At 51.1% G+C, this 13873-nt stretch overlaps 2 protein-coding genes and 1 non-coding gene across 4 annotated transcripts; 1 reads left to right on the top strand and 2 right to left on the bottom strand.

Annotated features, from left to right (window-relative positions):
• Positions 1-2371: 2371 nt before the first annotated feature.
• RPS3A (ribosomal protein S3A) lies at positions 2372-6531 on the bottom strand. Of its 2 annotated transcripts, XM_075421552.1 has the most exons (6): positions 6422-6531; positions 5601-5704; positions 4211-4398; positions 3833-4041; positions 3121-3230; positions 2372-2538 (listed from the first exon to the last, which is right to left on the bottom strand). In XM_075421552.1, the coding sequence occupies exons 1-6, from the start codon at positions 6481-6483 to the stop codon at positions 2417-2419; spliced, it is 795 nt and encodes a 264-aa protein (XP_075277667.1). In that variant the 5' UTR covers positions 6484-6531; the 3' UTR covers positions 2372-2416. The 2 variants fall into 2 exon arrangements, with proteins under 2 accessions (XP_075277667.1, XP_075277668.1); XM_075421553.1 differs by lacking the exons at positions 2372-2538; positions 3121-3230; positions 4211-4398 and having other exon boundaries at positions 3858-4041.
• On the bottom strand, positions 2808-2877 carry LOC142361559 (small nucleolar RNA SNORD73). Its single transcript, XR_012764172.1, has one exon. It is a non-coding gene; the product is annotated as a small nucleolar RNA SNORD73 (small nucleolar RNA).
• Positions 6532-8438: 1907 nt separating the features above from the next.
• On the top strand, positions 8439-9487 carry LOC142361446 (ribonuclease CL2-like). Its single transcript, XM_075421550.1, has 2 exons — positions 8439-8548; positions 8959-9487. The coding sequence occupies exons 1-2, from the start codon at positions 8543-8545 to the stop codon at positions 9394-9396; spliced, it is 444 nt and encodes a 147-aa protein (XP_075277665.1). The 5' UTR covers positions 8439-8542; the 3' UTR covers positions 9397-9487.
• Positions 9488-13873: the final 4386 nt, after the last annotated feature.

Genomic DNA, 13873 nt, shown 5'->3' with positions numbered 1-13873 from the left:
CACCATGGTTTTTCAGCTGGTATTTGCACAGAGAATAGAGGATGCACAGTTTTCCTTCCCACTTACTTCTCCCACCCAACTGAAATAATTTTATAAAGCATACATTTACCCAGAGCCCCTATGTGGTAATGCCAGCCATCTACTGTTCCAAAAAATAAATTAAAAAAAATTTTTAAAAAGTTATCGTTCTTTCCCCAAATCCTCTTGGACTAGCCTTTTTGCAACATCTACTCCTCAGACGTACAGCTGAAGGAAAAAGTAACAGGATGAAAGACACACAAGGTTTCAGAAACGAGCTCAGAAATGATACCTTAGGATTTCTAACTCCCCTGGTCCACAGCGAGTACAGGCCAGTGGCAGTCCCTCGGGATCTGTTGGATGGAACCACTGCTAAGCAGAGAAAATAATACAGCCGACACACGGCCGTGACTAGAAAGCTCTGACAAATGTTACTCTGATGCAAGGCTTGAATATATGCGCATATATATATGTACACACCTGCATTAAAACTTAACTGTTCTAGGATTTTCAGCCTCACTGCCCTTACCTTAAATTACGGTGTGTTTTCTACCTCCAGTGAAGTTCTCACCTTGTTAGAGAAGTTATGGCTTCAAAAATGTGACTGGGACTCCTGGAGAACACCACCCACCTCAACCGGACAGATGAAAAGAGCAAAGCAGAAGAGCAGCACTATTCCCCTCTCCCGTTTCAGCATCGTGAAAGTTCTGAACACTCACTCCCCTTCCACTAAGCAAACTGGAAAAAGCAGAACAAGTAGGCCTGTATTCACCATCCAACAGTTACCTGAATACTAAGTCATGGGCTGTTCTAAACATCAATCCCCCACACTAAAATAATCACTTGGAATCATATCACCTGCACTCTTCTGAGTAATTGATTAGAAAACATCCTTTTCATTTTGCATATTATTTGGTCATAGAATCATAGTTTTGGGTCGGAAGGGACCCCTAGAGGTCATCTAGTCCAACCCCCCCGCAGCGAGCAGGGACACCGCTAACTAGATCAGGTTGCTTAGAGCCCTGTCCAACCTGGTCTTGAATGTTTCCAGGGATGGGGCCTCCACTACCTCTCTGGGCAACCAGAATTATCAACTAGAGGGTGAAAATCCCTGACACTGAAGAGCACAGCCCTCACAGGCAGCGCCCCTCTACCTTTCCCCTGGCATCTTTGGTGCAACAGTAACATTTCATTACTTTTCTCCATTTCTTAGCCTACGCTGTTTCACTGCTGACTCCAAGAGCCGCCACCACCACCCCTGTCTCGGTGACCTCCCCGAGTGGGTTGGTACCACTTTGTTCTGAGGTTTTAAATCACAAACTTACCAACAACTCAACAGCACAAAGTTTAGGTTTGTTGCCCAGCTCTGAACAAAACATGCTGACAGTGCAAAATACTACTTGTTTTACCCAGAAAAACACCGTCTTTTATTTTTAAGCCGGCATAAGCTGAACAACAAAAAAAAATGCTAACAGATAATGGAAAAAGCACTCTTAAAAATACTCAGCACATCGCTTAAGCCTGCTTTATTTTCAGAACATAAACCATTGCCTTTTCACTGTAGAATTTTTTCCCCTGAAGTTCCACAGGTTTTTCAACTGTGATTATGGTTACCCGTCAGTTCTGATACAGGTTTAAAACCTATGTACAGCCCTATTCTTCAGCATATTCTGCACTGCTCAAAACTAACACTGCTTCCACGATCCAAATTACAATTTGAAGATCTTCTAATACCTTTTGACTATCGGAGACCAAATTATCCCATGAGAGGTCCTATCAAATTGCTACCAAGAAGCTTAAACATACCCACACGTAACACTGAAGTAGTCTGGACAAATCCCTAAGACTTCCCTGTAATAAAAAAATTCTGAAACAGCAAGTGTCCCTGCGTAGCACCCCATTTGCCCGGTACAGTGCTCCTCCTTGAAGCACCTTGCACCAATACAACCTCTGTACTCATCTACGAGATTCCTTGTGTGAGGACCAAAGTTACTGGGAAAAATCAACGTATAGAATCCTTGGTACTGTACTTTCAGATTTCAAAAAGGACAACCCTGGAGACCCGCCTGGACAAGATCCTGTGCAGCCTACTGTAGGTGACCCTGCTTCGGCAGGGGGGTTGGACTAGATGACCCACAGAGGTCCCTTCCAAACCCTACTATTCTGTGATTCTGTGAACCCAACTTCTTCCACCGATCTCGCAATACCAGATGAAAAACAGATCTCCAGAACAAGGGGTTTTTTCTTTTTTTTCTTTTTTTTAAACAAAGGAAATAGGTTTACCTTATTAAAAACCCATCCACATATCCAGTACCAATGCTGTCCAGTAGCAACACAGGCAACCAAACATTAGTTCCGTATATTAAAACTTTTATTTCTTTTTGATCAATTTCTAGTTTCAGACAGACTCTTGCACAGGCGGCTCATATCCATCAGCTCGCTCTACTTTAGTGCCTGCCTCATCCCCGGAAGGTTTTCCAGAACCACCACCTTCACCATGCAGCTCCATCAGCTTGCCCACTAAAAAGAAGATATAGTATAAATAGTGAGAGATGCACCTGTTTAAACAGTTTAAAATTACTGAATTGCTCAGAATATACAAATTAAACCACCAGAACATTCAATGTAGGTATGAGCAAGTCCGTTCCAGAAAGATCAGGCAAGGAGATGCTGCTGCAGTAACTGACAGCCAGACAAAAAACAAGCAGTGATACAAGTGCTACATAATGAAATTGCAAATTTTTTTTTTAAAGAGATAAAGTCAAGAACCTACTATGGCATTATATGGGAATGTCAGAAAATGGAAAAATAGAATCATTCCATGTCATCTGGGACCGAAACATTTTGTCATCATTCATTCCCAAGCCAAAGCCTTTAAACATTCAGCAGCAGTTTCAGGCAAGAATTCAAAAAGCTCCAAACCAAACAACCGCTGCTTGGCTTTCAAGCCTAAAAGCCAAATGTCAGACTAGACTGACAAAGCCTTTTACTATTACAACTAATTAAGCTTATGATGCTGTTGCAACATCTTTATCCAAAAGCAAATGCATGCTTCCCACATCCTCCTCTAAGAACACTAAATGTTTGCAGTAATTGACTTACACTCAAACTTGGGCTTCTTCAGCATCTTAACCTTACGGACATAGACATCGTGAAGAGGGTAAATGGACTGACACGCCTTCTCTATGTCTTTGCCAATGCTGTCTGGGATCCTGAGAAATCAGAGAGCACATCAGTACCAGAACGTCCAAAATTGTGCCTGCTTCTTCATCAGCAACACAGGCTTGTAAGAATTCTTACAAATACATAAATTTCTACAGAAGTTTGCATCCTCAGTACTACCTTCCCACTTTGACAGTTTTCAAGGATGTTTAGATTGTAAGACATATTTTCCCTGCAATGTTACAAGTGGTAAGTGCATGTGTGTTCATTTTGAGAGCGAATTTGCAATCAAACTTTTGGAAGCAAACACCATGCTTTGAAAAAATTCCTTCTATCAGAAGAACACAGAACAGTCACAGTCCCAGTGGATCAGAATTACTGTTTTAGTCTGTAGAAACATGAATCAAAAAATCTCTGGAGAGCCTGATTTACATTTATGCAAAGATGATGGTTGGTGGAAGTCAGATGTGATGCAGAGGCTATGCGAGTATTCACAGAAAATGGCACACTAGCTTTTCAACACAAGAGGCACCCGCTTGGTCTCCCCCAAACAGTACGCGAAGCACCAGCATTCCCCAAGTTCTCAGTAACAATGGACCAAACAACTATTTAAACTGTAAGGGAGGAAAAAGAAAACACGGCCCAAGCTTACAGCTTATTGACAACTTCTTTCAGGTCATTGGTTTGGACCTCTCGGGTCATGATTTCCATCATCTTCTTGCGAATCTGTCGAACCTGCTGATGCTGGGCATACGAGGTCTTGCGGATTTGGTTATTGCGCTTCTTCGTAAAACCCACACAGAAGAGGCGCAGTAGGTAACCATCGGTAGTTTTGACATCTACATGGGCTTCGATCATTGTCTGAAAGAGAAACGGTCATTTATCAACAATGTGACAAGATGGGTTTCTCAAAGCCATGCATCTGTCTTTCATCTGCTGATGCGACTTCAAACATCACTCTGCAATGCATCAGCGGTGACCTCCTGTCCTAAAGCCACCGGCAACAATGCAGACCTTGCTCTTTACACACCTGCCATTTTTTGACCATGGAGCACATTTTATCCCGGGTGAGGTCCATCCCATGGAAGTTGGTCAGACAATTTTTGCCCTGAACGTCCTCAGTTATCAGTTTAAATTTACGGAAGGCAACCTCATCGTTCTGCAGATCAGCCAGGCTCACTTCAAACACACGACCCTTCAGTCCATCAGAGGCAATTTCTGTATTACAAAACAAAATAAACCACCTTTTCTTAACATTAGAAAAGTATTACTCCAGTCAGATACTGAACTTCCATTTGATGTTTTCTTACAGCAGGTGATGCCACTAGCTTCACAGCTCTGATGTTTCTAAGTATCTTCAACAAGAACAAATCAACTCATAGAACCACTGTATTTTAAGAGAACTGTATCAGATGCTGAACACAAACACCAGTGTACTGCAGATTCCAGCATATATAATAGGTTTGTTGTTTGGTTTTTTTTTTGAAGTGGAAGGGGTTACAAAGTATTCAGAAATTAAGAACAATAATGAAAAAATAAAAAGCCACGTGCTCATCCGAGATAAAGCAGTAACAAACACCTAAGTGCAGTCATTTCACAGCTCTGCCTCTAACAACGAACCATTTTAACACTGGCCAACTCATACCTGGTTTACACTGACCCACATTTTACTTGTTTCACACACAGAGAGTTCAAAATAATGATCATCACCATAACTGTAAGTGCAACCACAACAGTATAATGCAATCTTTTAGCCATTCTACACAGCTAACCTTCCAAAAATACTGTTAGCTCTAGCAGGATCACACTGCATTCCTAAGAGGCTTCCTGTTCCTATATATATAGAAAAAACTTTTATATAAAAAACCTTTTTACCATTCAGCAGCAAAAAACCTTTACCATCCAGTCACCTCTACATATGCTCTCAATTAAGTTATCAATTCTAGCTCTGAAATATCTACCTGAACGTTTTAAATTACAGTCCATCCTAAGGCGATGGTCTTTATGATCCTATTATGACCACAGCCCCCTCATCTCCCTCTCTGATGATGAGAATGACTCCTTAATTCTTAGCTTTCCTCAAACTTCCCAGGTCACCACAGCAGCAGTTCACTAGAAACTTCAGGCACGTCCTCCCGTGCCATATAACACGGTTCGGTGCTCTCGTACAGACAAGGACCACACTGCATGAACTTCCCTGCAACAAGGCTCATTTGTTTAAACAACTCGGTCGACTTAAGAAAACTCACTGAAATCAAGTAATTAAGTTAGAGGTGCCTTTTTTTTTTTTTTTTAACATTTGCAGGTTCATAGTATTATGAGCAAAAACTATTTGTCAGCAGTTCTTTAATTGAGTCTCATTTGGCGCTAGCACATGGAACAAATACATCTCCCTCTACTGCACGAAAGCCCATACTCACTAGTTCCTTGAGTCCTGGTGACAAGCGTCTTCCCGATGTTTCGGATATTAAACATCGCTGGTGCTTTGACATCGTACCAGTCCTTTTTGGAGAAAGGATCAACCCTTAATTTAAATAAAGCAAAAAAGATTTTTCACTACTTTTCTCAGATTAAACTGGGCTGAAGTAAGAACCTCTCCCCAACATGCTTTGTGACACAGATGTGCAAACGTCAAGATTTTGTTTAACGTGGACAGGCTGGAGCATGCGAACGCAGACAGCATCAGCCATTACAGCGCGGCAGGCATTCACTTCAACTGACTTCAGGAAGAGGAAAACCAAGAGCAGAACCATCACGGAGACGACAAAAAATTATTCGGCGCTACAGCTCCGGGCAGACCCCGTTTCACCTCTCGACTCGGGCAGCGCAAACCCCAGCCGACACAACCAAGCCTGCACCAAGGCCACCAGAGAAGCCCCGCGCCTACGCCGAGCACGCTACGCCCTCGACCCGCAGCGCGACAGCCAGCGCCGGGTGCGGGCCCTCCCCCGGCCGGGCAGCGCTCCCCACGCCGCGGCCTTGCCCGCCGCCGGGCCCGCAGGACGCCCGGCCCGGCCGGACCCGCGCTGCCGCAGCGGCACCGACCGCTGCCCCACCCCCCCACTGCCACGCGGCCCGACCCGCGCCTAGGCGAGGCCCTCGCCCAGCCTCCGCCGCCGCCATGACAGCAGCGGCCCGCTGCCCGCCGCCGCCATCCGCCCCGCATCCACGGCATCCTGCCGCCGCCGCCATCCTGCCGCCGCCCCCGGGCCCCGTCTCCTCCTCTACCGGCCGCCCTTACACTTTCTTCTTGGCTCCTTTCTTGCCGCCCTTGGTGAGCCGCTTGTTCTTGCCGACCGCCATGGTCCCGCCCCGCCGAGGGAAAAGGGCGGAAAGCGCCGCTCGCGCGAGATTATACGAGAGGGAGGCTCGCGCGAGAACCGCGGGCGGCGGCGCTCTCAAGGGGCGGGGCCGCGCCTCGCCGGGACGTACCACGGCGGGGCCGAACCAACGGCGCGGGGGGGGGGGGAGAAAGAAACGAGGAGAATCCGCTAAAAAATATCAAAAGAGCAAAAAATTTTTAAGGTCATCATCTGTAACGTACAGCGTCTTGAGGGAAGGCGAGCTGCCCGTGGATCGAGGGGTGAAACCTGCTGGTCCTGACCGCTGAGACCGCTGCGCTCCCAGCAGCTGGTGGGCCCCACCGCAGCCAAGCTCGGCGGGCGCAGGCCTGTGGCGTAAGATTGACTCCCTGGGATTTGCTTCAGACGTTAAGGTTCCCTCGCTACCTGTCTTCCTCTTCTGCCTTACTCAAGCTTTTCTCAAGCTGTTTCTTGCCGGGCCTTTCTTGCGGAGACCCGGAAACAGCCCTGCACTGCATCTCTCTCTCGGCCTCACCCCACCGCACAGCCCCCCGCGGCCCTCAGAGCCCCTTTCCGGGGCACCCCAGCCTCCTCCGTGTGCCCCGCCGTGCACCCCGGGCTCCCCAGGGAGCTGGGACGGGCTGCTGCTCTGCAGCCCCGTGGCTGGACGCGTGGGTGCTTGGTGGCGGCGCTGGGGACGGGAGATCCCGGAGCGGGGCCGCTGGCCTGCGGGTGGCCAGGGATGACGCTGGCTCTCAGCCTTGTGGGGTTGAGGTGTGGGGCCCCAGCGGGCAGAGCGCCCTGGGGTGGGGTTTGCTGCGCTGGCTCTGCTCAGAGCAACAGCCCAAAGGCAGGAGCCACCTCCCGCCAGGCAGCTGGGGCTCCCCTGGGACGAGAGGGGAGCACGGGTTGTGTGAGGGTGCCCGAGAGCCCTCCAGGTAGGGTGGGCTCCGGCACGGGTACCGGTACCATGCCAGCTGGAGACAGCACTGGGATGCAGGGCTGACGCGGATCCTTGCCAGGCATCCAGGCTTGTTCCTGCTCCTGGGGACGCCATCCCCTTCCCACCCACACCAGGACAGTGGAAGGCAGAGTGTGCCCAGGGGGTGGTGATGAGAACCCCCCCTCCTGCTTCCATGCCCAGCAGGAGCAGGGTCTTGTCAGCCTCAGGGAGTCAGCGAGGGGGCTGTGCTGACCTGTCACGTCTGCGAGGTTTTGGCCAGGTGCCTGAGATGCTCCCACTGCAGGGGCTGTGCGACTTCAAGGAGGCTTTCTTGAGAGGCCCACTGAGCTGTGGACATGCCACCACACCAGGGCAGGGCACTCTCCACCTTCATCATGGCCACTCTTAGACCTTTTCCAGCTCTTCTGGAGAAGGCAGTGCCCAGGACTGAGCCCACCCCAGGCTGAAGGACATGGTGGGCCTGGGACAGGCAGAGGGGCAGCTCTGCTGTCCCTGGGGACAAGTAGGTCAGGTCTGACAAGTGACACACGCTCAAAGCAGCCCGTGGCCCTAGTGCTGAGGCCCTCTCATGGAGTGTCAGCATCCGGTGTCAATGTTCTCCTTGAATCACTGGTGGGCTCAAATGGGACACATAGCTCCTCAAGCAGCATGGGGCAGCCGTGGGCATACCGCACTGTCCAAGCAGAGCAGGAGCATCCATCAGCTGCCCCAGAGGTGATGCCACCATCCTGCCCGCCCAACAGCGAACTGGGTGTCTTGCCCAGCTGCCTGAGAGTACCTGGGTGTCCTGCTCCCCATGGAACAAGTGTCCTGGGGCCAGAATGCATTGCCCAAGGCAACACGGGCAGGGGACACCCGAGGGGGTGTGCAGAGCCAGCCACGTGGTTCGTTAATGACTACCTAATGACCTTGGGGGGGCCACAAGGGGGAGTGGGGCCTCCTGGACGCCTGGCTCCCCCCGTAACATCTGCTGGACCTTGCTCTTTGCCCTGGTCCTCCTCCTGGACCCTGGCCCACTGGGGCCAGTATAAAAGAGGTGCGGAGGAGTGGGAGGGATCCCGGAGACCCCGAGGCCATAAGGGAAACTGAGGCACACATGCAGGTGCGGGTGAGGGATGCATAGGGGACCAGAATGTCTGCGGGAGGGGACCATGAGGAACCCAAGCATCCAGTGGAGGAGGGAGGATATGTAGAGGATCCAGGTGGTGGGACGGGGGGTGGATCTATAGGGGACCCGGGGGTCCAAAGGAGGTGTTCCATAGCGGAACACCAGGCTTCTGGGGGGTGCAGAACTGTAGGGGACGCAGGCGTCCACGGGGTGTTCTGTAGGGGACCCAGGCGTCCAGGAGGGATCCACAGATGACCCAGGTGTCTGGGGGTGGGGGGGGTTGGTGTCCCCATGCATTTAGAGGGATTTGTGAGGGACTCGGGTGTCTGGGAGAGGGAATTTGTAGAGGAATCGAGCGTCCAGGGTGGGGTTTCCAGTCTGCAGATGGCCCCCTCTTTCCACAGGCGCCCATGGCAGGCTGGGCTCTGTGCATGGCCCTGATGCTGGCAGCGCTGGCAGGGGTGGTGGGCGAGAGCCGCTACCAGAAGTTCCTGCGGCAGCACGTGGTCGAGCCCCAGACGTCCGAGCTCGCTGAGCACCGCTACTGCGAGATGATGCTGGCGCGCCGGCGGGTGACGGCCCCGGGGCGGCCCTGCAAGCCCTCCAACACCTTTGTGCACGCACCGGCCAAGGAGCTGGTGGCTGCCTGCACCCAGGAGCCTGACGCAACGGGGTTCCACAGCACCCCAGCGCCCTTGGGCCTCACAGCCTGCCGCCTGCGGGGAAGGGACACCCGGCCCCCCTGCGCCTACCGGGCCCTGCAGCTCCACCACCACGTGCGGGTCGCCTGCCAGGGCGGGCTGCCCGTGCACCTTGCTGGCACCCACGCGCCCCTCCAGTGAGGTTTGACGTGGCGGGGCTGCAGGGGGGAATCTGGATTCTGCCGCTCACTGGGGGCTCTGTTAGGGCCTGCAATAAAGGAGGTGCCACAGGCCTGGGCTCCGGCATCAGCTTCTGGGGGGACCCTGCGACCCTGCACCTCTTGTGGATTCCCCTGAGCCCCCTTGGGTGCCCCCAGCCCTGTCCAAGGTGGACCTGGCCCCCCGTGTGCCTCATAAACCCCTGGGTTTTCCCAGCCTCCCGGGTGTCCCATAGCCCCCGAAGGTGGCTCTGATCCTTCCTGTGCCCCACAGACTCCCCCCCATGTTCCCTGACCCTCCCCTTCCCAGGTGCTGCACAGATCCCATGGGTGCCCCGTGGCTCCCCCACGGTCCCCCTGATCCCCTGGATGTGCACCCAACTCTCTCCCCCGGTATTCTGACCCTTTGGGTGTCACATTGCTTTGCTGGATGCCCCACAGCTCTCACAGAGCTTCCCGACCCTCATAACCCCCGGGTACCCCGGACTTCCCCCATGCCTGCCCCACAAACCCTCGTGTGCCCCACAGTCCTCTCTCCCACACGCCTCTGACCCCGTCTGGGGCCTCTCCAGGGCTGAGGCTTCTCTTGGGCCCCCTTGGCACCCCCATGGAGCCGAGTGCTGGCTGGCGCCACACACAGCCCTGAACCACCCTATGCACACTGAACACGCATGAAAATACAATGCATGCACACATGCAAACACACACACAGACACACACAAAAGATGCGCTGTGCACACAGGACACAACCACACACAACACTCGCAGCACAAAGCATACACACAACACACACCGCCCCACTCCTACACACAGCACAAGCGCACACGACACATACACAACACACAAGTACATACACACAACATACACACTACCTGTGCCTACATACACAAACAAGTGTTTTCTTGAATTTGGACAGGATTTCATGTGTTTCAGCTTGTGTTCATCACCTCTCATCCTGTCACTGGGTACCACTAAGAAGAGCATGGCTCCTTCGTCTGCGTTCCTCCCTGTCAGTACTCATTAGTACACTGATCAGCTGCCCCTGCCTGAGCCTTCTCTTCTCCAGGCTGAACAGCCCCAGCTCTCTCTGCCTTCCCTCTTAGCAGAGATGTTCCAATCCCTTCATCATCATCAGCCCTTTGCTGGACTCTCTCCAGTATGTCCATGTCTCTCTTGCACTGGGGAGTCCATCGCTGGATCCAGCATTCCCGGTGTATCTCACCAGTGCTGAGCAGAGGAGCCGGATCACCTCCCTCGACCTGCTGGCCACGCTCTGCCTGATGCAGGCCAGCAGGCTGGGGGTCCTGCTGGAGCTGGTCCTGCTGCCCAGGGAGCCCCGAGGACTCCGATGGAAGTGCTGACATCCAGGTGCTGTGCTGCTGCAAAAAGGCAGCCTAAATGCACTCAGAAATTTTAGCTGAGGAGGAAAAGCAGAGCAGCAAGCAGTCTTCCTGATCCTTTTCAATTGCTCCCTTTCCAAGATGTCTCTTCCTCATGTGCCTGGAGTAACTCAGGTGCTGCTTCTCTGGAATTCAGCAGAAAGGCGGTTGGGGGGCCCTCCATGGACTGGTGAGCTCCAGCTCTAAGCCCTGCCCCGGTGAGGAAAAGTCTGCTCCCCGTACACTGGAGAGGAATTGGGGTATTTCAAGGGCGTTTGGGGCATTCCTGGCCTGGCAACTTCCAGCAGATTCACTTCTTCACCCTGCTCCCTCCTGGCCGTGGGAGGAGCTGGGTGAGCTGACCCTCTCAGGAGGGAACGCCCGGGGTCTCTACAAAGACAAGGATTTGATCTCTGCTCTGTTCCTTTCTACCTGGCTCCTTCAGGGCTTGGAGGAGGACTCCAGCCTCTCCATCAGTTCTCTGGCAGCTCAGATCGTCCTGACACTGAGAGAGAAAAAGATCACCACTGTGATTTACCCTACGAGCCTTGCACTACAGACTCTGAAGAGCACAGGAGAGGTGGTGCCCATCTTGGGAACACAGCTCTGAGCAGCAGTCCCCAAGCAGCAATGCCATTTCTGGGATGACCTGCACACTGGGGTGACCTGAGTGTGCTGGGAAGTCTGGGTTGTTCCTGGCATCTCCCCTTTGCCTGCAGGGCTCCACTCCTCCAGCACATCCCATTCCATCACTGTGCTGTTAGTTCACCCCTCTGCTGTGTTTTCCTCTGAGGAACAACTCTGCTTTTCCAACATAGGCTGGCGTCTGTTCTTTGTGAAGGCTGAAGGGAAAAAACCCCAGCCACAAAGGAACCCGGGTCATCCTGAGGGTATTGGGACATCTGTTCTTTCTGGCACCCAGTGGCAATGTGGGTCATACCCAGGTGCTTTATCTCTGAGGCAACGCACCAGTTGATCTGCTGGCTTCACAACAAGGATCAGAAAAGCTGTAGCTGCTCCTGCCATCTCCAGAAGGAGGTGCCAGGACAAGAACTGGCTCTCTGCGGGGCTTGCACATCATGTGCGAGAGGACGGCAGGTGAACAGCCTGCAGCCCCAGAGCTTTTTTTGCCCGTTGCTGGCTATGGTGCGTGGTCCTTGGAGCTGCGTACCTCTTGTCTCAGGAGCTCTGTGGTGAAGTTGAGGGGAACCAGCACAGGGGATTGTCTCCAGGAATGTGAGTCCTTGTTCTAAATGTCCCAAAACCTTAGGAGGTACAAGAGGATCCCTCTCCATCTGGCCTTGGTCTCGACACCGAAAGGAGTTCCTGATAGGATTCGGCCTTGAAAATAAATCACTTCGTTTGCCACTGCTGGCACAGGGAAGGGCATAGGGCCGGCCCCTCACCTGCACCAAGTTCAGCTGATGCGGCTGAGCTCAAGAGCTGCAAGGCTGTATTGCAGGTAAAACAGTGACTTGCAGAAATTTCACTTAATTTAATTTATTGCTAGTTAACATACACTTTTAATTACTGGTTTGGGGATTGAGAAGCACAGACTATATAAAAATTTACATGAGCTCTTAGGGAAATACCTTTCCTGTCCCTTCCCCAGACACAGCTTCCAGCTCTCCCCAAATGGGGTCACAGCTGCAATGAGAGACTTCTGCATCATCCTTAAACTACTGGGGCACAGCCCTTTATCAGCCAGACAAAAAGGCCTTTGCTGCAAGCAGCAGCGGGCCATTCACAGGCAGGGGTCAGCAGAGCTATAATGGCAACAAGTAGCAAAAAGCCAGCATATTCCTTTCTCATTTAGGTGCTCTCATGTCTTGCCGATCACAGCCAAATGTAAATTCCCAAGGTTCTGCCTTACAACACCCCAGGGAGACAGAAACTATCATCTCTGCTTTGTGGAGGGCAGTTAAGTGGCATTCCTTAGGTCACAAGGTCTGAGACAGGAGCTCAGTCCAGGCCTCCTGAACCCTATTTAATGGCCTCCCTTCCCATTTACGTGCTTTTCTCTGGAGAAAAGAGATACTGTCTCAGTCTGACTTTTTCTTTAAAATAACCTTTTTTTGCTTTCAATGTACGTCTTTCACTTTGCAGTGTGTCCTGCAGCAGATCAGTACAGGCTGCATTACAACAGGCAACCAAAACTGCTCCCAAAACAGCACCATATTCGACCAAGAAAGCAACTATAAACTTTCTGGATACTAGCTGAAAGCTGGTATCGGAGTCCTATCTGTTCGAATTTCATGCCCAGAGTTTGCTCTGGCGGTGGTCAGCCTGCTCTTCTCACCTGCCTATTACCAAACAATTAATTCCTTGGCCAGGGACTGGGCTGTTGCTTGTCTAGTATGTGGAAGTGAAGAAAGTAAAGCGCTCTCACATGCCTCACCATGGCTCACACGCTCGCTCTAAGATCACGTTTCCACCACCCAACATCTGACAGTGTAAAATGAGAGGTGCTGTGTTAACATTTCCAGCGCTACTGTGGAAATTCGTTTCTGCTTCTTGAAAAGCAATGGCATTTTTGCAGAACCATAGCAGGGAATTGCTGAAACAGGCACTGCAAAAATATTTACTCAGCAAAGTCAATACTGGGCTCCATGGCAGAATGAGTCCTGTGAAACCAGGCTGTTGCTGCATGCCATGCATGCCAAAATTGACATGGAAAGAGCTTCTCTCCAGTGCTATCGCTTGCTCTTAAAACATACCCTGCACAGATACAGCAAAATACAGCCGGTTTCTCTGCAGCATTTGCTCTAATAATTTTTTCCATGGGGTCTTTGTCCCCTGCCTTCTTATAACCAAATAACCCATCCAGACAATGGGGTGAGCTTTCCAACACCATGATAGCTTGAAAAGCTCAGTGAAGAGTAGAAACATTCATAAAAGTCAGACAATATATTTTTAAAATAAAATTTTCTTTTTTTAATGAGCACAGCTCTTTCTGTAAGTTTAGGCATCAATTTTGCTCTTTTTATTGAAAAACAGACTAATCTAAATATTTTGAAGAATTCATCAAAGGAAGGGGAAAACCTTACTTCTTCTAACCCTCCAATATGTTATTTTTTTTCT

This window comes from Opisthocomus hoazin, chromosome 5 (genome assembly GCF_030867145.1).
Source record: "Opisthocomus hoazin isolate bOpiHoa1 chromosome 5, bOpiHoa1.hap1, whole genome shotgun sequence".
NCBI lineage: Eukaryota > Metazoa > Chordata > Aves > Opisthocomiformes > Opisthocomidae > Opisthocomus > Opisthocomus hoazin.
This window is presented reverse-complemented; position numbering and strand designations above follow the sequence as displayed.

What these genes read in the sequence shown, in the direction of transcription:
- RPS3A (XM_075421552.1), bottom strand. Translation starts at nt 6,483, where the DNA reads ATGGCGGTCGGCAAGAACAAGCGGCTCACCAAGGGCGGCAAGAAAGGA. An exon ending in AAAGGAGCCAAGAAGAAAGT is followed by an intron (nt 5,705 to 6,421) that starts GTAAGGGCGGCC and finishes ATTTAAATTAAG; the next exon opens with GGTTGATCCTTTCTCCAAAA. An exon ending in CACCAGGACTCAAGGAACTA is followed by an intron (nt 4,399 to 5,600) that starts GTGAGTATGGGC and finishes TTTGTAATACAG; the next exon opens with AAATTGCCTCTGATGGACTG.